At 35.8% G+C, this 26,869-nt stretch overlaps 1 protein-coding gene across 5 annotated transcripts in view; it reads left to right on the top strand.

Annotated features, from left to right (window-relative positions):
- Positions 1-26,869, top strand: part of RPS6KC1 (ribosomal protein S6 kinase C1) — a 218,048-nt gene that overhangs the window by 110,737 nt on the left and 80,442 nt on the right. For all 5 annotated transcript variants that reach the window (XM_059938198.1, XM_059938190.1, XM_059938204.1 and 2 more), the window contains one exon: positions 21,810-21,925. In XM_059938198.1, the coding sequence (XP_059794181.1) occupies positions 21,810-21,925 (116 nt within the window). The remainder of the gene's footprint in view (positions 1-21,809; positions 21,926-26,869) is intronic.

Raw genomic sequence — 26,869 nt, 5'->3', positions numbered from 1 at the left:
GAAACTTTCCATAGTCATGGAAAGATTCCCTGAAAGGATCAGGGGAAACATTCTGGGCATTCACACAGGGCTGGGAATAGTGTCTGTTCCTAAAAGGTAGTCTTGAAAACCTCAACCATGGGGAATTGGATAGAATACTCAGAAGAGTCTTGCTCCAGTAGGGTGGAGTAATAGTTAGCTCTAGGCCCACCCTGACAAACTTTAGAAGTAAGACCTGCCAAAATGAAACTGCTTCCAAGAAACATATCTATCCCAGAACAAAACTCAGTAATGCCTAAAAGCTTTCCAAATTCAATTAAAACATTCTGCTGGTCCAAGAAGCCCAACAAACCCCAAACATAACAAACATGAAAACAACACTAAGGCATATTATAATCAAATTGCTCAAAACCAGTGATAAAGGAAAAATCTTAAAGTTAAAAGCAGGCTGGAAAAATAAAACAAACATGAACTGAAGAACAAAGAAAAGAGTGACATCAGATTTCCTGTCATAAATAATGCGAATAAGAAGACAACTGATTAACATCTTTAACATAATGGAAATAAAAAAAACCTGTCGATTGAGAATTCTGTACCCAGTGAAAGTATATTTAAAAAATGAATGCTGATTTTTTCTGTTTTAGCAGTTATTGAGACAGCTCTGACTAATGTTGAATTGTCTGTTTCTCCCTTTATTTCTTTCAGTTTTTGCTTCATCTACTTTGGGACTCCGTCATTAGCCGCATAATTTTTTTATAACTGTTATATCTTACTGATTAATTTAACTTTTTAACATTACAATCTTTTTTGTCTCTAGTAAAATTTTTTTTTTCTTAAAATCTTTTTGTTGGATGTTAGTATAGCTATCTACCTCTCTCATTACTTTTTGTATGATATATGTTTTTCCATTCTATTACTTTCAACCTGGTTGTCTGAATCAAAGTCTGTCTCCTGTAGACAGGATGTAGTTAGATCCTTTTTTTTAAAAAAACCTGAGTCTTATAACCTCTGCTTTTTGATTGGCATGTTTAATCTATATACATTTAATAATATCATTGGATTTATGTCTGCTGTCATACTATTTGTTTTCTATATGTCTCATTTCTTCTTTGTTTTTACTACCTCCTCTGTGGTAAGTAGATATTTTTCTAGGGTACCTTTATTATCTGTTTTTTTTCCTAGGCTATCTCATTTTGACTTTGATTTGACTATGATTTTCCACAGTGGTTTTTCTGAAGATTACAGTAATAAACATTTTAACTTAAAACATTCTACTTCAGAGTAAAACTACCTTAATTCTAGTGATAAAGAGAAACTTTGCTTCAGTATAGCTTCCTTCCTTTCCTTCTACTTTTTGCTAGTATTGTCATATATGTTACATCTTTATATAAAAGCCCTACAATGCAGTTTTATAATTATTGATTAAATTTACTTGTCTTTTAAACCAGTTTGGGGAAGAAATGAAAAGAATATATTTATGCTGTCTTTTTAAAATTTTACCTAAGTAATTTCCTTACTCTCTTTATTTATTTATTTTTTAAATTTGGATTTCAGTTATTCTCTGGTGTCATTTCCTTTTCTTTTTTTCTTGTGGTTTTTTTTTTTCCTTCTTCAGTATTTCTTGTAAGGCAGGTCTACTAGCAACAAATTCTCTTAACGTTTACATAAGAATGTTTCTTTTGTCTTTATTGTTGAAAGATAGTTTTCCTGGATATTGGATTCTTGGTTGACTGTTTTTTTTCCTTTTCAGCATATTGAATATGCCATACCACTGCCTTTTGGTTTTCATTTTTCTGATAATAAGTCAGGTGTTAAATTTTGTTGAAATCCCCTAGTATGTGATAAGTAATGTTTATCTTTTGCTACTTTTAAGATTTTCTGTTTTGGCTTTTGACAGTTTGGCTATTATATATCTGGGTGTGAATCTCTACATTTATCCTTCTTAATGTTTGTTGTATCCTTGGTATTTGATGACATTCTTAGATATGTAGATCATTTTGGGGAAATTTTCACCTATTATTTCTTTCTTTTTTAAAAAATATTTATGTATATATATAAATATATATTTGTATTTATTTATTTGGCTGTGCTGGGTCTTAGTTGTGGCATGCGGGATCTTCGTTGCCACGTGCGGGATCTTCGTTGTGGCGTTCGGGATCTTTTAGTTGCGGCATGTGGGCTCATTTAGTTGCGGCATGTGGGCTGTTTTAGTTGTGGCATGTGGAATCTAGTTCCCTGACCAGGGATTGAACCCGGGCCCCCTGCATTGGGAGCGCAGAGTCTTATCCGCTGGACCACCAGGGAAGTCCCTTACCTATTATTTCTTTAAAATATTCCTTTCTTCCGTTTTCCCCCCCTCTTCTATTTTTTGGACTGCATTATTTGTATGTTAGTGTGCTTTATGTCTGAATTTGGTTCTTCCCCCACACCCTCCCTCTTTTTTTTTTTTTATTGTTCAGTTTTATTCAGACTGGATAATGTCTACTCATTTATCTTCAAATTTGCTGATTCTTTTTTCTGTCAGCTCAGTGTGCTGTTGAGTACTTTTTAACTCCAGAATTTCTATTTGGTTCTTTTTCACAATTTCCGTGTTTTCATTGTTAATCTGTATTGTTGATTCATTGTCTTTGTGCTTTCTTTAATTCCTTAAACATGGTTTCTTTTAGTTCTTTGAACGTATTTATAATAATTGTTTGAAGTGTTTGTCTACTAAGATTTACGTATGAGTCCCTTCAGAGACAGTTTTTACTGACTGCTTCTTTTTTCTGTTTATGGGCCATACTTTTCCTGTTTCTTGACATGTCTCATATTTTTTGTTGAAAACTTGATATTTTAGATAATATAATATAGGAACTGTAAGATTCTACCTCCTCCCCTCTGTTTTTCTAGGGTTGTTTGTTGTTGTTGTTTGTGGTCAGACAGTGATCCTTTAGAGATTATGCTTAAACTGCCTCAGTCAGTGAGGCTTCTGCCATTTGCTGAGAGTGTCTGTGTGTGGGCTAGGGCATTCAAAATTCAGGTGGTTTACGAGTCTTCCCTGGTTTTTACTCTCTGTTTTTGCATGGTTTCCTGTTCACCAAGAGTGAGAGGATAGCTGTGGCCCTCTGTGGTCTTTTCTGTGCATGTGTATAACTTTCAAGATCCCCACGAATATATGGGAGCATAGCAAAGCACGCTGTGACCATCTTGTTTCTCAGATTTTCCTGTTAAATTTTTGGCTTGTCTGTTGTCACTGTTTGCTGTTGATTTCAGTAGCCTGGAACTTTTTTCAGTGGATATCAGACTAGCCCCCCGTCGGCAGCAGGAAGGCTGTTGATCCTCACATCTGCTATCGACATTGGGCTAGGGCTGGGTAGGAGTAGCTGCATGTTAAAACACCCTTGCTTCTCTATTGCAGTTCAGTACTTTTTCTTATATAAATATTTCTTAATTTTTTTTATGTCTGTAGTCAGTTTCCAGAGTTGTTGTTTTTTTTTTTTTTTTAATTAATTAATTTACTTATTTATTGATTTTTGGCTCTGTTGGGTCTTCGTTTCTGTGTGAGGGCTTTCTCTAGTTGCGGCAAGCGGGGGCCACTCTTCATCACGGTGCGCGGGCCTCTCACTATCGTGGCCTCTCTTGTTGCGGAGCACAGGCTCCAGACGCGCAGGCTCAGTAGTTGTGGCTCACGGGCCTGGTTGCTACGCGGCATGTGGGATCTTCCCAGACCAGGGCTCGAACCCGTGTCCCCTGCATTGGCAGGCAGATTCTCAACCACTGCGCCACCAGGGAAGCCCTAGAGTTGTTGTTTTTGATAATTTTGACCAGTTTTGTCTGGGAAGAGGTTTTCTCCAGTTCCTCTCTCTGATATCCTGGAAGTCCTACCTTCTGTCGTTGCTTTCCTAACAACTTTATAATTTTTTTCCTGATCTGCTCTTGCTTGATGTTAATCCATTCTATCTCTACCAGTAGAGTAGTCTGAGTGATCTTTTAAAAATAGTCTAATCATGCCAGTTTCTTGCATTAAACTCATTGCTTTGAGGATAAAATCCAAAGATACTATGGTCTACAAGGCTATGAATGATTTGGCTTCTTCCTCCCTCTCCAGGATCATCTTGAACCACTCCTCTTCAGTTATTCTTCTTTAGCCACAGTGGCCGCCTTTTACCTCCTGGCAAGCACTAAGGTCTTTTCTGTGTTGGAACTTCCACATAAGCTGTGCTCTGTTTGAGTGCTTTTCTGTGTTGCTTCAGTTGATATCCCCTTGTTCATCAGGTCTCAGTTTCAATGACAGTTCCTCAGTGAAGCCTTTCCTCACCTCTATTTAGACCAGAATAGATTTCCTGAATCTTGTTGTCATTGCACACTGTTTTGCTTCAAGTACTTATCATATTTACAATGAAATAATTATTTATGCAATTATTTATTGAATGAATATCTCTTTGTTTACTTGTAATGTCCTTGAATGCAAGGAATTTTCTCATTCATCATTGTATCTTCTAGTATAGTGGCTTTTACATAGAAAATCCTCTATAAATATTTTTGAATGAGAATAATTCTGTAGATACATATAAATGGGCACTTGACCGGGGGAAGGAGAAAGCTTGTAGGGAAGGCTTCTGGAGGAGGTGATAAATAAGTGAAATCTTAAAGTATGTGCAGTAAATAGCCAGTATGCATTAAGGCAGCTTGTGAAAATGTCAAATAGGCTTAACATGACTCCTGTAGGCACATCAGTACTCCACATAGACATCAGTATATTTGTCCCGAAAGTTTGACAAGGTGTAGAATTCAGCCATTTGAAATGACATTAATTATATGCATTATTACATTTATATTTGTAGCTATTTAAGTAGTGGGAACTCCGTGTTATTTCTTGCTAATATGACCCTGAGTTTGATTTCTAGCTTTAGTAAATAAGCTTCTGTCTTGGTTCCTTTCCTTGTCTTGGTCTTGTCTTTCCTATTTCAGCATCCTGGGAACTAGGACTCTATTCTGTTTTGATTAGACTCAACCCCAAATTGTCCAGAATTAGCATTTGACCTAAAATGCAAACTTGGCAGCTGGGAAACTGTCATGCGATTTACTCTAATACTTTTCTCATGTTCTTTTTGGGAACAAGGTAGGGATAGACAAACACCTATACTATATTCTAGCAGCTGAATAGACACCTGTAGCATATCACAGTAGCTAATAATCAGGGGAAGAATGGAGTAACTCAGTTTAGAAATATTTGTATCAAAATAAAGCGTTATATAAGCTTGGACCCAGAAGGGCTAATGCTACATTATCTCTAAAAATTTTGATTGTGAAAATAAACAGAAAAACCTTGTTTCCTAAGAGTTCTTTATTACCACAGTTTTTTAATACTACAGGTTTTCACCATAGATGTTTTAAAAGTTGCCCTTTTTAGAAAGAGAAGAGACACTATAAGAATATTATAGGGTTGTGCTTCTTCCTTAATTTCAGATTTTGTTACCTCTGGAAACAGAACTTTAGAGATCACATACCTTGGGCCTAGAATAATATCCATCTGAGGATGATTATTGGTATGCAATATTGTTAATGTATAATAATAGTAATAATGATAATTAAGATGATCTTTCATGTAGTTAGAACTCGAGCAGGATAAATTGAATATGAAGCAGTATGCTTTGGACAGGTTTTGATTCTTCATTTGTTGGTCTCATGTCAAAGATATATGTGTTTGGTGGTCTAGATGGAATGAATATCATACATTCAAAAAATAATGAACCTTCTGAACCTCTGATGATCAGGAGGCTCAACGTACTGCAGCCGATGGGCATAAAGTGCTGCCTTTCCACATGGTTACAACTGAAGGAGGAAAGTCTGGATGAATCATCTGCTGGCATATGTTTCTTGAATTGTTGGCTATTTTGGTGTTGACTTTTATGTTGAGAGTTTCATGTTTTAATGACAAAAGTGTTCACTGGAAATTATAGCCTGGAAAAGAGAACCACTTTCCTGCTTCTGCAAAAAGCTAGGTAAAGCACTGATGTGGGGTAAAGTAGCTGTGGAGTTTTATATTCAGATTGTATGAAGAGTAAACAGAGCATCTAAAATAACCACTTGCACATTGCAACAAACACATCATCATTTGCTTAAAAAAGAGTTATAATTACAGTTGACGAAGCATGGACACCATAAAAAATGCATTAGTTTGGCTTGACACATTAATTACCTGTTTTTGCAGATGTTTTTATGTATTGTTGTGTGAACAGTTTACAAAATAATTACAGGAAAGTCATATGGAAAATAAACTAAGTGGGTGGTTTCTCGTCTAAATATTTTCATTCATGTGAATCTGTGTGAGGCACAGCTGCTCTATAGCAAAAGAGAGATGAGGATTCTCGAGGTTTTTTTTGGTTTTTTATTAGATGGTCTCTGTCATCAGTATCACCACATTTTAATATCTTCAGCAGCACAGTTTAAAAACATAAAATGAGAGGGTTGGTTTAATCCCTGTGATTATTGAAAAAAACCTTGATTCTGATCAGAAGAAATGTAGATATCTACGAGTATTTTAAAATAAACCAAACAAAACTAAAATACCCTAAGTGAAAAACTACTGCTATTTCAGTGCTGGCAGGTCGTTAGGCACTTGGGCAAGGATTTAATCATTATTTTGTTTTTACTTGAGTTACATACTTTTACATAATTTACAGCTTAAGCTATATCTTAATTAAACATTGAGCTAGTTATAAATTGCATGGAAGTCCAGCTTATTTATTCTCTTTTAGGAGGTATTAAAAATGTATATCTGCTTTTTCTCAGAAGATTATACTGTATTTCTCTTAGTGGTCTCAAAGTGTGTTTCATTTGAAAAATAACCAGATCATTGTATCATACTTTTACAAACTGTTAAGAAACACATTTTCCAAAATTGTAATTGTCAAACAATAGAGTTCATAGGCTTCATTTTATTTTATACAGTGATTTATAATTACTTAGAATATCTGTGTTGTATTTTCCTCACGGATACTGTTATGATAATTTTTCATAAAATTAAACCAAATATAGATTCTCTTTTTAGTCCAGCCATGCCACTTCTATGCTATATTCCTTTTTTATGCATTTCATCTGCACAAATGATAAAGACAATAATTATATACATTTTCTGACATGTGTTTTATGTGACTATTATGAAAGGCACTAAATTATAGAAGGAGATAATTGAATCATCTCTAGGCGTGAAGGTATTGTAATCAGACTGTGTAATATTGGTGAAAAATCATTCATTTACTTTTCCATTCATTTGTTTAACAAAATTTTATTGATAGTCTTCTATATGTAATGTCCTATGACAACATTGAAATGACCATAAACATTGAGATGACTATGTGTCTGGAACATAATAGATGTTCAGTAACTATTCGACATCTTTCCTTCTGAAAGGGGTAGGAGAGGCAGGAATAAGTGGTATGGAGAACTTTTTCACTCTTGTGCCTTACTTAAAGAAAGCCAGTTGCTGGGAGGATTTTCTTTGTTATCTTGAAATGGGCTTCACATGTGATATACTCTGGGAGTAGTGCTTGACACATACTTTGAATTGTTTAAGTGTGGCGATATGTAATTTTCACCTTAAATCAGTCTGAAGAAAGATGGGATGGAGTCTTTTCTAATTCTAGTATACACTAAGGCAATTTAATTTTTAAGGTGGGGATGCATTAATGGAGGCTATGAAACTTACGGAATTGAGAAGAATTAACTGCTTATAATCAGTATTTCTGTTGATCATTTTACATCCTCTCAAAGGAAATGTGATTCCATATCATGACATCAAGAAAACAATTGTTGAACTGAGTCTTCCATAGATTTGCTGCTTCTCCTAAGATGTCTCTTAAAACTAGTGAAAAATGAGCAAAAGCTTTTGTATGGTTTGGGGGACTTTCCATATTTATCTGTGTGGCAGATAAAAAACTGTAAGTTTATGTGGAGTTTCCTTTCCAGATTTTTCCCTATCTTATTTTTATTCCATCTTATAAGACAAAATTTAGCTTTTTGGTTTTAATTCTTTATTCCTTTTTCCTTCAATATGTCTCTAGCTCCTTTAAATCTTTTTATCTTAATCTTTTAGAAGCCATTTGATTAGAACATACGGGACACTTAGGGGATAATTATCATCATCATCATAAGGAACATTTAAGGGATTGTTTATTTATTTACTTTCTTACTTAGAAGAGTTTATTGTCAGAAAGAGACTGTCCAAGCAGTGTTGTTTTGAAGGAATTGAATGATTGGTCTTTTGGGTTCTCCCCTTTAAAAATGCAAAACAAAAATAGGTTAGGGAGCAGAAAGAAATTGTTGAATCTAAGAGAAGACTATCTCTGTAGGCATTTAACACCCTATGGTCTAACGATGTGTTAGTTTTCACACAGTATTACTGATAGCAGTGTTAAAAAACAAAATTCAAGTGAGTAAATTTGAAGATCTAATTGGCTTTATTAATGGATTCATGACTTGGGCAGCATCCTATCTAGCAAGTAGCAAGGAGCTCTAAGGAGCTCCAGCAAAGGAGATGTTTTTAAAGGCAGAAAGGGGGTGGGAAAAGGAAGTCATAAATAAAAATAAGGATTATTTTGAGCAAGGTCACCTTCTTTTGGGGTCAAAAGGGTTTATCATGCATATTATCTCATTGATCCTGACTGAGAAATTCCAGATTGATTGGTTAAGATTCCAATCCTGGGGAAGGTTGAAATTACAGTTAGACTAGGTATTAAGTCTTGGTTTGGTGACATGGGATTAGCACAAGTGACTCCATTTTGGACATGTTGTTTCTTTTTCTTTTTTTTTTTTTTTAAATTCTCCCCTTTTGATCAAACTCTTAGCTTAACTGAGAAACATGATCAAAGTTTAAAGATTATTATGATTATAAAAAAGCAGGATAATTCTCATGTTTGGGGTGCATTTTGGAGCCATGGTCCCCAAGATCCAAACCAATCAAAATGAAATAACAACCCTGCTGAAGGAGTCAGCTTTTTAACCAAGTGGCTTGCTCAGTGATTTTATGTAATTGAGTTTCAGCTTCTCCAGAAGTGTTGATCCAGGCATAGCAAGTGGTGTTGACCACAGCACAGACACCTCCCTGCTCAGCTAAAACATAATTAAGGGCTATACTATTATGAGGAAAAATTTTGGCCAGAGAGTCTAAGGATTTTTGGGGGGCAGCTATTGTTTCAGTAGCAGATAACAGAATATCTTCACGAATTAAGGAAAATTTTAAAATCACATTCTCAGTTACATTTACTTTTGACCAGGGAAGCATGGCCTTGCCAAAGGAAGTGAATTCTGAGTCATGAACATCTCCTGGTAAGTCTTTTCTAACTTTCTGATGTAAATCCATGGGAGTTGACCAATGAGGTGACTAGTTCATTTGTGGAAAGTTAGAGGTACAGTTGGATAACCTAAGAGGCATTGCACAGTTGTACGCTAGCCATCTAGGCACTCATAGGTCCAAGGAGAATGATAACCACCACAAAGACAAACCCTATTGGGGCACAAACCATTCCCGTTAAAGTGATGCTGCTAATGGACCATTCACAGGGATTGCTGTGTTTACCGTTCAAGCCAGGGGTCAGTTAGGATTTCAGTGCATACGGAAAGAAAATCTTTTAGTCTGAAATAAAGAGTCACCCACCTTGCAAAGATGGGTGCTGCTGGTGAGATCTCTTAGTGATTGGGGACAGATCTGATCTAGATAATCATGGGAATGTGGGGGGGCAAATGACCTAAATTATGTAGGTAATTATGTCTCATTGAGGAAGTACAGTTATAATTGGAGGAAGGTAAAAAATGGTATTTCATATTCTGGCCACAAGAGTTGAACTTGGTAAGAGACTTCTTACTAAGAGGGGGTGAGTGGGGTGTTGATCATAGTTTCCAGTGACATTGGGAATAGAAGAAAAATTGGTCACAGGGAGGACCAGGAGATCTCTAGTATCATGGATAGATCGGAATCTTTGGTGACAAATCCAGCAGTCTGAGATGTTACTCTGCTTAGCATTGGACTGGGAGATGTGGAAATGTTTTTCCAGGCTAATTCCAGAGTAAATGAAAGAAAGACAAGAATAAAGGGTTTCATGTTTGTTAAAGTATGAAGTCTTGATCCAGCATTATGGGCAGAAGCAATCTACCTTGATGTCAGCTACTTCTCTTCCTTCACAATTTGGTTCAGAGGTCCTTAGTGTCTGTACAGGACCAGAGGTCAGGTGAAGCCTTCTTCAGCTGTGAGACGTATATCCGAGGCTCAAGTCTCTGAAGTTTGACTGCCGTCTGGGCAGGAAGAGGACCTGGTTATAGTCGCTTGTAGTCTCTTACAGGAGATTCAATGGCAGCCTTTAAAACAGAGGCTTTAGTGACTTTAAATTAGAAGGGTGGGAAAAAATTAGAAATGTTAGTTTGGAGAGTTGTAGCCAGATATTTGAGGAAACTAGAAGAATTTAGGATCTAGTTCAGTTTATAGGTGTATAACCAAACCTCAAAGACAGTTAACAGGGTTACTCTAAAATAGACAAAGGTGCAGACATAATTTTCCTCCCTACAGTTATCCCCACTTCTTTTTTTTAAGGATAATTACAGTAAAACTAATCAGTTTGCATTAGACTTGGCCTGCTTATTTACATAAGTGCAGCAAGAATAGTGATTGATTGTATAAGTTCTTTGTAAGACTGCTTTGGTGGAACTTTTCATAGGGGATCTCAGATTGAACTCTTAAAAGCCTTTGAGGCTAGGAAGCCAATCCAAGGGTCATCACTAGATTTTACCTGCAATACCTACAGTTTGAGTGAAGTCCTCTCTTTTCAAGGTTCCTGGGCCTGTCAGGAAGTATAACCTTCCATACTCATCTGGTAAGGCTGACGGTAACCCTGTAAGTAAGGCACCAGGCCAATTTTTCCAAGCAGTTCCTTAAAGCTGTCTGGTCATATCTGAGTGTATACACATTTCTGTCAAATATGACATTCTAGTTAAAGTCTTGGTAATATAGCCAGTGTTTCCAATTGTGTTCTGTTATAATGAGAACAGATTCTTATTGAACTTATGCAAATAATGAACTTTATTGCCGTGAAGAGAATACTCAGGAGTTTCTGAATTTTGGTGGGATCAAGTAGGGAGAACAAGTAAATGTTCCACTTTAGTTCACAAATGTATATTACCAAATTGCTGATAGCTTTAAAAGAAGAGATAAAAGGATTTCCTTAAACCTGGAAAAACAAAAGAACCAGCAATGTTTTAAGCAAAAAGTCATAAAAAATTATAATCATCTTCATCAGTTCATTCAGTTCTATGTAATTATTTCTTTTTTTAAATTAATTTTTATTGGAGTATAGTTGCTTTACACTGTAATTAGTTCTTGATCTTCATCTTTTGTTAGCAGTTTTATGAATCCAGTTTTTCCTTAGAGTTCTATAAATTCTTAACCAGTTGGTGTTATGATCTGAAAGTTACCAGAAACTAGTATCCTAGAGTACTTGTCAGAATCCTTTCTAGAAATTTCTCTGAAGAAGAAACACTTTTGTAGGAACGCTTTAGCAAAAGCATAAGAGTAAAACAATAACCGTCTGTAAATGTCAAAAGACTTAAAATGCCCATGGTTAAAGATCTGACTAGAGTTCATTACAGCGCAGTTGACAAGGAAATTTGGTTATTTCTGTGACACACAACACTCCAGGACAATAACTAGAATTATGACTGATAACATTATTAGATTTATTATTGTGTTATTATTATAAATATAATGTCATTATATGTATTATAATTTTTATTATAACACTGTCAGATATTAACATATATCAGATTTCTAGGAACTTCATACAATTTTTAGAATACTTATATACCTATATAAATAGAACATAAAGAAGGCCTAGTATTTTTATTTCTCAATGCTTCACATGTAATTTAACATATCAAATAAGTCTAATTAGTTTAACATCTATCTTTTTATGAGAGGAGAGAACAAATCTTTTGAGATATGCCAGGGGCCCTCTGGAAAAATCCCAATTGATTTTTGGGAATTTTGTAAAAAATATCAAACGGTTTAAAAACACTTGGTCAAATAGGGTCATAGGGCACTACGAAACAATGCTTACGTATTTAACCAAAGTGGCAAAGACTTTACAGGCAAATATAGGTTACATAGTTCTGAGCAAAACTTACTTCTTTTAATATCCAGAGGACTAGGTTTAAGAACTCAAAGACCCGATAAAGACAACAGGGAACATAGGTGATTATTTTGACAGGACACAAGATCTTTGTGTCCCCCACCTCCTCCCTGGCCCTGGCAGATTGTTCAAAAGGTAAAAGAAAACCTTTTATAATCTCTTACTATCAAAAGCAGACCAGTAGTCCAAGAAAACTTTGTCCCTTTTAATAGGGAGAAACTCAAATTCTAATTTTACACCAGCTTACTTTTGGTATTGAAACTTAATCACATTCATTCTAATCTTAGCCAGTCCTGATCACACATAAAATTCCTTTTCCTTATTATTTCTAGTAGTTTTAATTACCTACATGAGAATTTTTAACCCTTAGAAACCTTTAATTTCTACTGAAAACTGGGAAGTAAGCAATTATGAACTATCTTTTACATTAGCATTCTGTGGATTGGCAGATTCATAAATACTTCTTATTATTTCTAGAAATGTGTTTTCTCATAGACAGTTTCTCAGTGTGGCATAAAACATGCTTATTAATAGACCCAAATGCCTTTAATTTCTCTGTAAAAGGAAGCAAAAATTAGATAAACCTGTGTTCAGTAATTAATGTTTCAGTACTTTACCTTGTTTGGAAGTGATCTAGATACTTAATGACTATCCTTTAATTTAACTTAACAAAATTTCAGGTTACCAAAAAGATTTGGAGAAACTATTGGAAAGTTCACCTAAAAACTTTTTATCCTACTGACATCTATTTCATTTACTTGTTTTTAACAATTAGGTTTAGACTGCCCACAAAAACTTCATGAGACATTAGACAATGTCAGTCTTCATCCCAAGCCATTTTTCTTGCTGACAAATTTTGTAAGAGATAACATGAACTTATTTGATCTTTAGTTGGCCTAGGCTGAATAAAAAGTGTATATCAACATTATTTTTAGTATGATAACTTTGAAGACATGTCTGTTTTAATTAAGTCAACAAACTTAAAATGAGCTTTTATTTACTAAAGATTATCTCAGATCGAATGAACCTCAAAAGCATTGGGTTAATTTTTCTTATATTTTTAAGAATTTTATGAATACATGATTTATATAAGCACTTAATTTTTTTTGTAAGCCAGTTAAATAGAGCTCTTCTATAAGTTAATTTTGGCAATACTATCCAGAGGTAGAAAATATATATATAACACATGTATATAGGCACATGTGAACACGTAGACAGATGTGAACAGGGACCTCATAGCTTCTGTACACTTAGGATTTCTCAATTGCTCAAGTTCCAAATGACCTACCCTCTGTCCCCCTTCCCCCCCCTTTTTTTTTAACTGATAAGGACTACCTCTCTGAAGTTTGTACTTTAATATTTACATCTCAAAGACACAAGAAAAGAATGCAAGTTACAAGTCTTTTAAGATAAATAGAGGAGGTTTTGGGATTGGAAAAAGGAGTAGGTGAATTTTGGACTGCCTCTAGAGCTGCATTTCTAGTTTTGCAAAGATTTGTAAGATAAGGACAGTTGCTCTCAGTTACGAAAGGAATTGGGTTGTTATTTAAATGACATCATAGGTTGATCCACCCATAAGTCCTTTTATAAGGGCTTTAGAAGTTTTTTCTTTCCTGCTGGGTACATTATTTTAGTTTAGGGGAGAAGGCCTTAAAAAACAGTTATTAGCAGACTCTGTATATTAGCTTCCAGTTTGGTCAACTTTTGACCACAGAGCTACTTAAAATTAAAAAAAAAATCTTGTCAGTTTTCAGCTTAGATAAACAGTAAATATTTCTGGCAGTATTGAACAACCCCTTGGACTTAAGAGGCATCCCCTAATTGGGTGCAAAAGATACTTTATTTTTCTCTTTATTGGGTACTACAGACAGAGATCCAGAATTGACTCTGGTAATAATTCTCACCCTCAGCTGGCTTCTGCCAGTTTTTCCAGGATCCCACCTGCAAGGTCTGAGTGGGGTTTAAGTGGAGAATGTATCCCTGATATTTACCAGAATTTGGCAAGGTTTTAAATTAATTTTTAATTTCAGTTTTCCCTTGGTTGTTTAAGGGAATGATGTAGCAATTTACCAGAAAATCCTCAGTCTCCTTACCTCTGAGAGAGATCCTTACAGGGTCTTTCTTTCAAAGGTATAGGGGTTCTTGTATGGCCATTAACTTGACGGACTTTTTTTATGGCCTTGTAGTCTCTTCAGAGTGGAAAGACAATTCAAACAGAGGATTACTAGAATGAGTACTTGATAAAGGAAGACAGAGGGGGCAGTAGGAGTTGTGTCTGTCTTTTTTTTTAAAATAAATTTATTTATTTATTATTTATTTATTTTTGGCCATGTTGGGTCTTTGCTGCTGCACACGGGCTTTCTCTAGTTGCAGTGAGCGGGGGCTACTCTTCATTGCGGTGCACGGGCTTCTCGTTGTGGTGGCTTCTCTTGTTGCGGAGCAGGGGCTCTAGGTGCGTGAGCTTCAGTAGTTGTGGCGCGCAGGCTCAGTAGTTGTGGCTCGCAGGCTTTAGAGCGCAGGCTCAGTAGTTGTGGCACACTGGTTTAGTTGCTCCATGGCACGTGGCATCTTCCCGGACCAGGGCTCGAACCCTTGTCCCCTGCATTGGCAGGCGGATTCTTAATCACTGCGCCACCAGGGAAGTCCTGTGTCTGTCTTATAGTCCTTTGTTTTAGGTACCTCTTGTGTCTTTAATTTTTTGTTAGCTTTTTGTAATGAAACTTTCAATAAAGTTCTTTTGGCATTTTGAAGCCTTTGGAAGCTTCTGCATACCAGTTAAAATATGTATCCTATTCTGTTTGTTTAATTGGGGAACTCTTACTTTTAAGTACACTTCTTAAGTGAATGATCTTGTCTAATTGGAATGTTCCCCATAATGGCCACTGTAATTCTAGGTTGTTTTTAGTAAGATTTTGCCATTTTTGTAGATATCTACAGTTTCCAGGATTACAGTTGTTAGACATAAAATAAGCAGGTATGTCAGAAGGGTGTGCTTAACTCTTTGGATTTTAAGGATCCCATTATTGTTTTTATTTTTTTAGACAGGCCTTTGGGTCTCTTGGAGCCAAACTAATACCTAAGAGGGGTGTGTCATAGGGTTAGGGATTATGTGGTGTTTTACAGTGTACTTCTATGCGTGGAAATTTTCTTAAGGTTGGCAAGTGACTGAGTGTCAGTAACCCGTTCTGTGACCAACTTATCCTAACATGGGAGTCTTTGAGTTAGGCGGTGGGTATTCTAACAGATCTTAAATGCTCAACCCTTATGCATCAATTTTGAGGCTGTTTTGACTTCTGAGATTCCTAGTAGCATTTAGCCTTTATCTACATAAAGTAAGGCAAAAAAATGTGTACCTTAATATATACTGAGTCCTAACCAAGAAAAGGCCCTGTGTGTACCATACCAATTCCCCAGTGTGGGATGTGGGACCTTGGACTGGGGAAAGCATTGAACCAGCAGATCTCAACAAATGCGGGCTGTGGCCTGGGGGCCCCACATAAATAGGGAACTGCATATTGCCACTAACAGTGCCTAAGTGGATCCTGGGACAGAATTAAGGGTTGGGGGTTCCACTCAAAAACCTGGGAATTGCAGTCCATGATAAAGCTAGGGGCCTGGGTCCCGGGCAGAACTGTCCACCAGCTCAAGCTGTCTTGCTCTGTAAAGGAAAGCCAGTTGTATCTGAAGCCTGATGCAAAGAGAAAGGAGCTCAGAATTGAGAGAAACTTACCGCTGAAAGAAAGACAGTGAACGCAAAAAGGGGTTCACAGGTACCACACCTGTCTTTCTTGTCCTCGAATGCCGTCCATCAGAAGTTTGTTCACTTTGGACCCTGACACTGACACCATATCTGTTAAAAGACAAAACCCAGCTGAGTAAATTTGAAGATCTAATTGACTTTATTAATTGATTCCTGAACCAGGCAGCATCCCATCTAGCAAGTAGAAAGGAGCTCCAAGGAGCTCCAGAAAAGGAAAGGTTTTTAAAGCCAGAGAGGGGATGGGACAAGGAAGTCACAAACAAAAAAAGATTATTTTGAGCAAGACACCTTCCTCTGGGAGACAAAAACGTTTATTGTCTGGTTACCTCCCTGGTGCTGACGAGGAGGTTCCAGGCTGACTGGTTAAGACTCCAGTCCTGGGCAAGGTTGAAACTGCGATTAAGTTAGGTATTCTAAAGTTTGATGACATGGGCTTAGTGGCTCCATTTTGGGCTGTTTGTTTCTTTTTTTAATGGCAGAAAAACTGCTTAAACAACATTGAAAGCAATTATAGTTGAGGCAATGCCTGGGCACAAATATTATTGTGACTCTTGCTTTTACTATTCTTTGGTGACTCTTTGAACTTCTAGGGTTCACATAACACTTAGTTTAGAAAAAACATTAATAGGGGGTTGGTTAAATGCAAATGGGAAGCAGATTCCCTGACTGACCAGGTTTGTTATTCACGGAAAGGCTGATGGCTGTAGATTTGTGGGTGATGTGTAGAACCGTAAATTACAGTTCTTCTCAAGGTTGCCTTTTGTTGTCAGAACACTTAGCATAAGTCAGAAATGGTAGGCTTTACCTGAAAAGAACAAAAAACCCATTGAATATAATAAATCAGCACTTAAAAAAAAAACTCTAACCACCAAGGCCATCTCAAACAGGCATATTCTTTTATGTGACTGAAGTTGTTTAAAAAAAAAAAAAAAAAAGGAAGCACCAACAAACAAAAACTTATCCCAGCAAACCCAGGTTGATTTGGATGTTCTTTCTAATGTGATAAATCTGAATGAAAACCAAGCATGCTGGACCAAGAGTAAAGTGACATAGGGCCTATTGGAGAGTGTGGAGTAGAGATAGGAATATAAGATGTGACTAAGTAGAGTCTTATATGGGGATTAAATTCTGTGCATGTGGAGACAATCAAGTATGGTCAAAATACTCTTGAAAATCCCTTAAAATTTCCCATAAAGTACAAACGTAGACATACTGGCTTTCAAGAAGTCTGACGTGGCCAGTTCTTCCTTTAACATTGCTTTTCTTTTGTTGAATCAGTGATGAGGCAGTAGCTATATTCTTTTTAGTGACTAAGGGTAGAATAACAGAATTGGAAGAATTAACTTTTTATTCTAGTTTGTGAAACTGATTTTCATTATTTCTGTGAATAAAAATGCCTTTTTTTTTTTTAAAATGGGTAAATGAATAAGGACCTTTGTTTTCCAAGGAAATCCTTGGGTTACAAGGATGTTCGAGAGCCCAGTTTTTCTCAGAGAGGCCCATTCTCTTTTACGTAGTGTGAAATTTATACCTCTTCATAGCTCTGATTTTCTCGTGTGCCTGTCTATCTTCTTCAGTCTTTCCTTCTCTCTGATTCTACTCTATCTTGTCTGATAGGCTCCTGCCTCAACTCCTTACCTTTATTTTCTCGTCATCTTTGTTCCCATGCTCGCTTGTACTTGTCCTGTGCTCTGTATTTTTCTTGCTCTTCTCAGTAACAGTAGAATAATCTAATTCAAATTCAGTTACCTGAAGTGTGGTAGCATAAGATCTGGTTTAGGTTTAGGCTGTTATTTAACTTTGTGACTGAGAAAGGCATTTCACATCCCTGAGCCTCAATTTCCTTAGTTATAAAAGGAAGGTAATATATTAAATGAATTTGATATAGTGAAGGAGTACCAAAGGGTGATGATTTCTTGGGTAAATTAGAATTTCACAATTCTATTATCTATAGATTGTGCCTTCTATAATAACTTCTCTTAGTAAATTGAGTCAGGGTTGGTGTTCTGGACTGCTGGATAGCAGTTTTCTAAAATTTTCAATGACAACTTTGAAATTGCTCATTTCTGTTCAGCTACACTCTCTTCTTTCATGAATCATGCTTTATGATCATCCTAATTCTATTCTTTCTCTTGATCTGAGGTAAAGAAATATGGGTTGACACAATATATAAATATAAGACATCTTTTATGGTACACCAGAACTTTTTGACATAAAGGTTAGTAAATAAATAATGGAAGCAGTTTTTCTCTTTTGAATGCCAAAGCACAGTGGAAATTCTTGTTCTGTCTGAATGATTAACAGAAATGTAGAGAACTTATTGAAGGTATTGGTTTATCTTCAGATAGAATTTTTATTTTTTTAAAATATTTTTTGATGTGGGCCATTTTAAAAGTCTTTATTGTGTTTATTACGATATTGCTTCTGTTTTATGTTTTGACTTTTGGCCCCGAGGCATGTGGGATATTAGCTTCCCGACCAGGGATCGAACCTACACCCCCTGCATTGGAAGGCAAAGTCTTAACCACTGGACCACCAGGGAGGTCCCTAGGTAGAATGTTAAATACATATCCATTTTAAAAAGCATTTATTAAGTGTCTACCTAGATATATTACGGAAGAAATAATAGCTACATGACCTAATATGGGATTAAAAGTTGAATTCCAGGTAACCTAGTTTCCTTGAAAAATAATCATTATATGCTGTGTGTGTGTCTTAAAATGAAGATTAAGAAATTAAGAAGGTTAGAGTCAAAAATTTTGATCAAGTAAAATCTGTTTAAAGTCATATTTGTGAATAAGTTGATTACTTGGAATTATTCTGGAAATCGATAGATGAATCTTTTCTCTCTGGTAGTCAAAAACCTCAGTAAGTATCCTGCAGCAGAAATCTGCAAGAGGTGGTTTTCATCCTTGGCTGCTGCTATTGATCAGCAGTGCTTGTGACCTACTTTTAAGGGGCTGATAAGGAAGGAGGCATAGTATGTATATTTAAGGTTACATTTAAAAAGCCTTCCAGTATTTCCATCACTTCCTTGTTGTTTCCATGGAAGCGGAACCACTATCATCAGCAGGAGTCCATTTCAGCTGCTGGCTTCCGGTTCTTGTTTCTCTGTTACTATGGTGACTGCCTCGAAAGCAACAGAAGTACCAAAAGTTTAAAAAGCAGCAATTTGATTACAAAATATGGTTTTAACTCTAGCTTTAATTAGGTGTTTTATAATTGACATTTTTGAATTTCAAGTTGATTTTTTTGAAAAAAGAAAAATTTGAAGTTTTATTAAAGCTTAATGACACTGAATTAAATAGAAAAAAAAACCTAAATTGCCATAGTTTCTATTAGAGTTGAGCCTAAGAAGAACCAAAAATTCTAAATGGGGATTTAAATTAGGGCTTGAAAGGTATAACCTGCAATGAGAAGAGCTAATGATAATGGGAGTAGCAGTTGGAGTCTATGAACAATAAGCTCAAAACTAAGAACGAGCAGTATGTCGAAATAGTGAATGTTTCTTATTTATGTGGCACATTTTATCTTCAAAATATGTTATAGTCAGGTGATTTTCACAGATTATATCCATTTTTCAACCGAGTAAAAATAAAAACCTTGGGTTTAGAAATTAAGTAAATTTTAAGGACAGAGACAGGAAGCATACTGACATTTTATTTGAGGTTTGAGGAGTTGGTGAGTTAATAAATATAGATTGTTCCACAGTTAAAAGGCAGTAGAGATCCTCATCCCTCACCAAGACCAGTTATATTTGTGAATTACTACTCATAAAGGAGAAAAGAGATGGAATTGTAAGATAAAAGCTGTGAAAGGAAAGGTATTTAAGCAAAATTGCAATCCCAACTTTGTTGAAATTTTTCTTTTTTTTTTTCTTTTTAAAAAATATTTATTTATTTATTAGGCTGCGCTGGGTCTTAGTTGTGGCATGTAGGATCTTCGTTGTAGTATGCGGGATCTTTAGTTGTGGCATGTGAACTCTTAGTCGCAGCATGTGGGATCTAGTTCCCTGACCAGGGATCGAACCTGGGCCCCCTGCATTGGGAGTGCAGTCTTAGCCACTGGACCACCAGGGAAGTCCCTGCACTTTTTCTTAGAGGTCTGTATTCATTCAGGTTCTTTGGTTTACATGTGACAAAATCCACTAGCTTAGGCAACGAATGGCAGGATTGTAGGTTCAGCTGAAATCAGGGACCCCAGTCACATTAGGTTTTCTTTTTTGGTCTCTCATATTTGTGTCTCTTTTTTTGCTTTGGCGGAAACTATGGCTGCTGGCAGTTCCCACTCTCTTACTTCCAGCGTCAGTAACACAGAAGGACTGATAGGTCCAGTTTGTGTTGGGCCAATTTCTCCCTTCTCCAACTGTGGCCAAGAGGATGGGGTTCTATGGTTGGCCCTGCTGTGACAGGGAGGCTCACCCTTGGCTGACAAGTAGTGACTAGAGGGGCTGAGATGTGAAGTCAGGTAGCAGCTTTCATTCAAACCACGTTGTTAAGGGTTGGTAGTGGTTGGGGGAAGAGGTGGAGGAGTATGAAGGGGAGGAGAAAGGGACATTTCCCAGAAGAAATAGAAGATGTTGTTCCAGGCAGAAATAAGAAGAGGTTTTTCCACCTGTAATCTTTTGGGGGAAAATATCTCCTTCATTGTAATTCAGTTCACTTCTAATTCAACAAACCAGGTGACATTATTATGTAGGATTTGGTTTTGAGAGAAAAACCAAGATTGAAAACCTTTACAACTTATTGCTTCCTATAGCACGGGCTCTGTTGTAGTACCTTTTATGTATGTTGTCTCCTTTAATCTGTACAGTCATTTGAGCTATATATTTCCATTTTAGAGAATGAGGAAGAGGTTCACAGAGTTGAGATGACTTATCATCGGACACATGACTAACAAGAGGCAGAGCCAGAATTCAGATAACCAGGGTTTCTGGCATGTAATCCAGGGTACTTTCCATTGTGTGATACTTACATTTTGGTTAATTTCATTCAGAAGATGCATAGGGTGAATTATAAAAACAGTACTGTGTATTAAGTGCTTTGATAAAAGTGAGTCATGAATAGTATTGAATATTATTTGTGAAAGGAACCTTAGACATCATATAGTACAGTGGTTTCAGACTTTTTGACTTTCAGCCATGGAATCCTTTCTTCAAATGAAATGTTATATTATAGTCAAGTATATATATAAGATGGGTAAAAGCATAGGATCATTCCACTCTGGAGAGGAGAGATCCAGGAGTGTAACACCTCCTTTTTGAGATCTTGAGTTCTTAGAGGCCACTTTGAATACCCTTTCCTTAGGGAAACTGAGAGCCAGACAGGGTAAATGATCCTTGTTCACTTTCACATAATATATTACAAGGATTTAAATCACATTATTGTTTTCAGTTGTAAGGTGGGTGACTATTTGTTATTAATGAATAAACCCTGTGATGCTTACAAAAATCAGAGTGAATTTAGAGTTACCCTAAATAATTTTATTCTCCAGTTTGGTGGTACTTTTATAGCCTATCACATCCATGTCACAGCTTTTATTAAATGTCTCTTGCATTTAGTCCTATTTGTTGAGTTGGACAACCGTATACTGTTTGGGCTAGGCTAGTCTCTTGTCCACAGAGCTTTTTACATTACATTCTTTATATATCGGCTCCTCTTATAAAATACATCAAGTTCTCTATACATATTTAAATAGGGGCGTTTCAGAATTTAGATAAATGAAATTCATCTGGGTAATATTTAGACCTTGCTGATATTAATAACTTTGATGTCTGTTCCAATTTTGATTTCTCTTTTCTTTTCAGTTAGAAGTGTGAACAAGTGGTAAGTTGGGTAAAAGGAAGTTACAGTTTGGATAAAAGAAAGTTAGTTTATTTTTCACATGTCCTGACTTTTGTTTATTCCTTTTAGGAGAGTCAAGCCCTACTCGTCGAGAAGCTGTGAAGAGAAGAACCGCAGAATATCTCATGCGAGCAGAGAGTCTCTCTAGCCTTTATGTGAAGCCTCAACTTGATGATGTATCTCAGGTATGTCTTATGTTTCATTTTGTATTTTCTTTAGCCATTTTTGCTGTTTTGTCACTCAGTTTTATTTCTAACTATAATGTTTGAGCATTTTGGTCTTTGGAATTTTATCAGTGATTTTCTTACAAGGTGTTGGTGGGAAGAAAAGCATTAAAGCAAACCACCAAAAGTGGAATAAAATGGGACTCACTTTCTCCTTCTCTTTCTCGGCCCTTTATTCTTTACTCCATACCTAATATCACCGTGTGTAGAATGACAGTAATTTATACTGAATTTTATTTGAAAATTTTAAAGTTAAGTTATGATTCTGTTACCATTCCTGCACCGTTCATTGATTCACGCTAAAACTAATTATTTAAGCATAAGTCCTACAAGTAGCAGCTATAGATCACCTAGAATTATAAAGGTATAATTCTAACAGGGATATTTAGGTTATTTGGGGCTACACCTAGTCTTGTCTGGAAAGCAGGTGAATGTTTAAAACATTAGAAACATTTTGGTTTATCATTATTGTTTTTATGTTATGTCCATCTGGATTTGGCAAATTTCTGGAAGAAATTTTTCTGTTTTTTTCTTTTTTTCTTTATATGAAACTAAGTTTTTTTTTCTGATGCAATTTAAGAGTTATACCTTCTAGAGGTGGGAGAAAGTGTTTATTTTCTTAATTGATCTAAGAGGCAGGCAGGCTTGTTCACGTCTCAACTCTTTCCCTTGAAGCCATGGAAGATTGGACAAGATACTTAACTCCACCTCTTAGCTTCAGTTTCTACATCTGAATAATGAGGATAATAGTAATTCCTTGCTAGGTTGTAGTTAGGATTAAATGAGTTAAAAAAAAATCACTCATATGTGGATGCACGCGCACACACACACGTAAACATTCAAGTGCCTACCTCATAAAAAGACCAGCCTATAAGCCAAGCTTTTAAGACTAGCTTAATAAGCATTAGCCCTATTTTTCATCTCCCCTCATATATTGCTTTATATACCTTTTCCCACATTTTTAAATGCTTTTTATACTTTCTGAAAATTATAAAATGTCTCAATTTTCTAGTTTAAAAATAGCCCATTATTTAATCTTGGTTCATTGGACAACTAAAACTTTTTTTGCTGCTTTTCTGAGCCCTTTTCACTTTCTGTGTGACCTTTTAAAACATACAGTTATCAGAACTGTACTTATTAGTATAAGAAATTTTGTTGTTAAGCATTTGGCCAATCTTCTTAGAACAAAAACATATATTCCAACTTGGAAGTAATATACTTTTGTTACTTGTTCTAACATAATAAATGTATATAAGTAAGATAGCTACTGACTAATTTTCAGATTGTTAATTACTGTGACTCTCTGTATTCTGTTTGCTAATCTTTTCCTGTTTTCTTTCATCGTTGTTTCAATTATATTATTTCCTTTAATGCTTCACTATTGAATTTTATTTTTAATTTTTAAAATTAAAAACTATTTTTATTGAAGTATAATTGACTTATAATATTATATTAGTTTCAGGTGTACAATATAGTGATTCAATATGTTTATACGTTACAAAATAATCACCATGATAAGTCTAGTTATCATCTGTTACCATATAAAGTTATTACAATACTATTGACTATATTCCTTATGCTGACTTATTTACTTTGTAACTGGAAGTTTGTACCTCTTAATCTCCCTCACCTATTTCACTCACACCTCCTCCCTGCTCTGGCAACCACCAGTCTGTTCTTTGTATTTATGAGTCTGTTTCTGTTTTGTTATGTTTATTCATTTGTTTTGTCTTTTAGATTCCACATGTAAGTGGAATCATACAATAAAGTTTTTCCCTGACACTTAGCCTCATACCCTCTAGGTCCATTCATTTTGCAAATGGCAGGATTAAGTTTTATCTTTTTATTTTATCTTTTTTTTAAATAAATTTATTTATTTTTTATATATTTATTTTTGGCTGCGTTGGGTCTTCGTCGCCGCACATGGGTTTTCTCTAGCTGCGGCGAGCGCGCGTTACTTTTTGTTGTGGTGCGCGGGCTTCTCCTTGCAGTGGCTTCTCTTGTTGCGGAGCATGGGCTCTAGGTGCGCGGGCTTCAGTAGTTGTGGCACGCGGGCTCAGTAGTTGTGGCACACGGGCTTAGTTGCTCCCGGCATGTGGGATCTTCCCAGATCAGGGATCGAACCCATGTCCCCTGCATTGGCAGGCGGATTCTTAACCACTTCGCTACCAGGGAAGTCCCTGAATTTTATCATTTTTAAATGGAATATTTATCTAACCATTACTTTGAATCTAATTCTTATTTTCTGTGGAGTTGGCAGCCTACCCTGTGTGCTATCCTGATGTGTATATTCTCCATCCATTTTTGGGGATACTCATAAATGCATTAAATAGGATGCGCCTCTATGAACTTTTACTAAATCCATCTTGTATATAAATACAATTGATCCTTGAACAACATGGGTTTGAACAGTGTGGGTTCACTTACACGTGGATTTCTTTCAGCAGTAAATACTGCAGTACTACACAATCTGAAGTTGGTTGAATCCATGGATACAGGAGGAATTTTGGATACAGAGGGCTACTATAAGTTATATTAGGATTTTCAACTGTGGGCAGGGTTGGCACCCCAACCCCGTGTTATTCAAGGGATAACCGTATTCTAAAAGTTTTAGGGAGTTAAAATCAGCAGTATTCTGTTCTTTCTATTAATGTTAACTTTGAATGTTCTACTTATACTTACTCATTCAAACTCCCTATTTATGCATCCGCTGTTACAGTTCCCCACAATCATTTTATGGAGCAATAACTTATTAGGCAAATAAATATATAAAGCCTGCTGTATAGCTTTTGACTTGGAGAAAGGAACCATGAAGTATAGCAGTCAGAATTTTCCTTCAAGCATAGCTTCAAATGAAAATAAAACAAAAGAGATCTAGTATAGGAAAGCTGATTGTATTAGATTTATATAAATTCATTAAGCATCTGTTATGACTCTGCGTGTATATAGTATCAAACTAGATATACTTTGGAGTTATATTAAAGATATGGCACAGTCTCTGCTCTTGCAAACCCTAAAGCATAATTGAGGACCCAAAATATGTACGTAATTGAGGAAACAAAAGTTAGAGAGGATTGTAAGAGCCATGTAGAATAATGGAAATTTGTATCAGGAAGGGTTAAAAAAGGGTACCTAGTGAATCAGATTTGATATGCTAGGATTTTTTTTCAGTTCTTAGGCAAAGAGGTTAGAGAAGAGTTTTTCTTGATAGAGCAAGATGTTTTTCTTTTAGGGTAAGGATTTGCTTTTTATTTTCACTTTTGTATTTTACTCTATTAAATCTGGCCCTTATTTGGGTCAGAGATATGGTTGATTATTTTTTATCTGTAATTTAACTTAAATGTCTTCTAGAGGTTCTGGATGAGCTTGGTGAATTTATTATTTCTCTTCTTTAACCATCTTTGGGCAATAATTTCAACCAACACAATGAGAGAATGATATAAATGATTTTTAGCAAATCTTAAATTCTGTGCAGAGCAGATATTATTTCTTTCTTGAATACATGTGCAAATATTTCTTTCTTGTCTGGTTGATTAAGAAAATAAAGGAATCCTTTTTGGGTTTGAAATTTTTTGTTGATTACTGTTTTTCCCTTTGGTGCAGTCTAGGTCATGACTCACTTTACCTGAGTTTTCTGTGGTAGTTCAAGCTTTTGCTTCATTGAGTTTATTTGAGACTCTTATGTGGTAAATAAAAAAGTTCCGAATTTCCCCATCGTTGGTGATAATATCCTTTTCAAAAAAGGACAGAAAGGAGCAAAAGTAATCTCCTACTCTTTCTTTTCGTCATTACTTCATTGCTAAAAGGCTCCAAGGAAACTTAAGGAGCAAGTCTGAGAAAAAAAGGAAATGAGCTTTATTTGAACTAAAGGTGCAGTTTTAACTAAAGGACATGGATTTCTTTTCCTTTTTTTTTTTTTTAAATTGTTGGTGACTTTGAATGATTTAAAAATTGGTATTAGAGGAGATTTCTCTGGAAAAGACTTGAAATAGCTTATTTGCTATTTTTAGCTCTAGGCATTTAAAACTTAAGATCAATGAAATTTAGAAAAAGACAGTAAATGGTCTAAGTTTAGGACATAAAGGATTGTGTAGCTTTTAAAGCACGAATACCTTTTTTTGTTTGCAATTACAAGGTACGAATGAAAATACAATTGGCCCTCTGTACCCATGGGTTCCACATTTGTGGATTAAACCAACTGCAGATGGAAAATATTTGGGGAGACAAAATTCTAGAAAGTTCTAAGAAACAAAACTTGAATTTGGCACCTGTTGTCAACTATTGACATAGCATTTACATTGCATTAGGTATTATAAGTAGTTTAGAGATGACTTAAAGTATATGGGAGGATGTGTGTAGGTTCTATGTAAATACTACACCATTTTAAATAAGGGACTTGAGCATCTGCAGATTTTGGTATTCGTGGGGATCCTGGAACCAATCCCCTGTGTATACTGAGGGACAACTGTAGAATGTATGGCTTTCCTGAATATTTTGTGGATTTTGAGTATAGTTGCTATAATGTTGAAAATATTTCTCTGTTGTGCACTTTGTTTACTGGTATTATTGGTATTTCTCAATTCTTCTTTAGCAAATATTTTAAAATGAGTGTTGTGTCACCCTTAGTGAGACATGGGCAAAGCAAAGATAGAAATCAGGTGCATTCCAAATCAGTAATAGGACTGCAGTTAAGAGTTGTGCTTGAAATGTGATGTAAGAGAGACTTTTTTAGGAAACTGAGTATTGAGGGTTAATAGGTTGCCAATGAAAGTCTCGGCAAAGCCAAAAATCTACAGATGAAGCCAAGTTCAGAAACTAGTGTAGTTAGCTATCATGGTTCAGAGCGTGCATTCTTGATATGTTCTTTGTAGAGCTTTCCTTTTGTCCTTGATTGCTTGTTCCCTC

This window comes from Balaenoptera ricei, chromosome 1 (assembly GCF_028023285.1).
Source record: "Balaenoptera ricei isolate mBalRic1 chromosome 1, mBalRic1.hap2, whole genome shotgun sequence".
NCBI classification, from domain to species: Eukaryota; Metazoa; Chordata; class Mammalia; order Artiodactyla; family Balaenopteridae; genus Balaenoptera; species Balaenoptera ricei.
The sequence above is the reverse complement of the archived record's forward strand: the minus strand, read 5'-3'. Positions and strand labels throughout refer to the sequence as shown.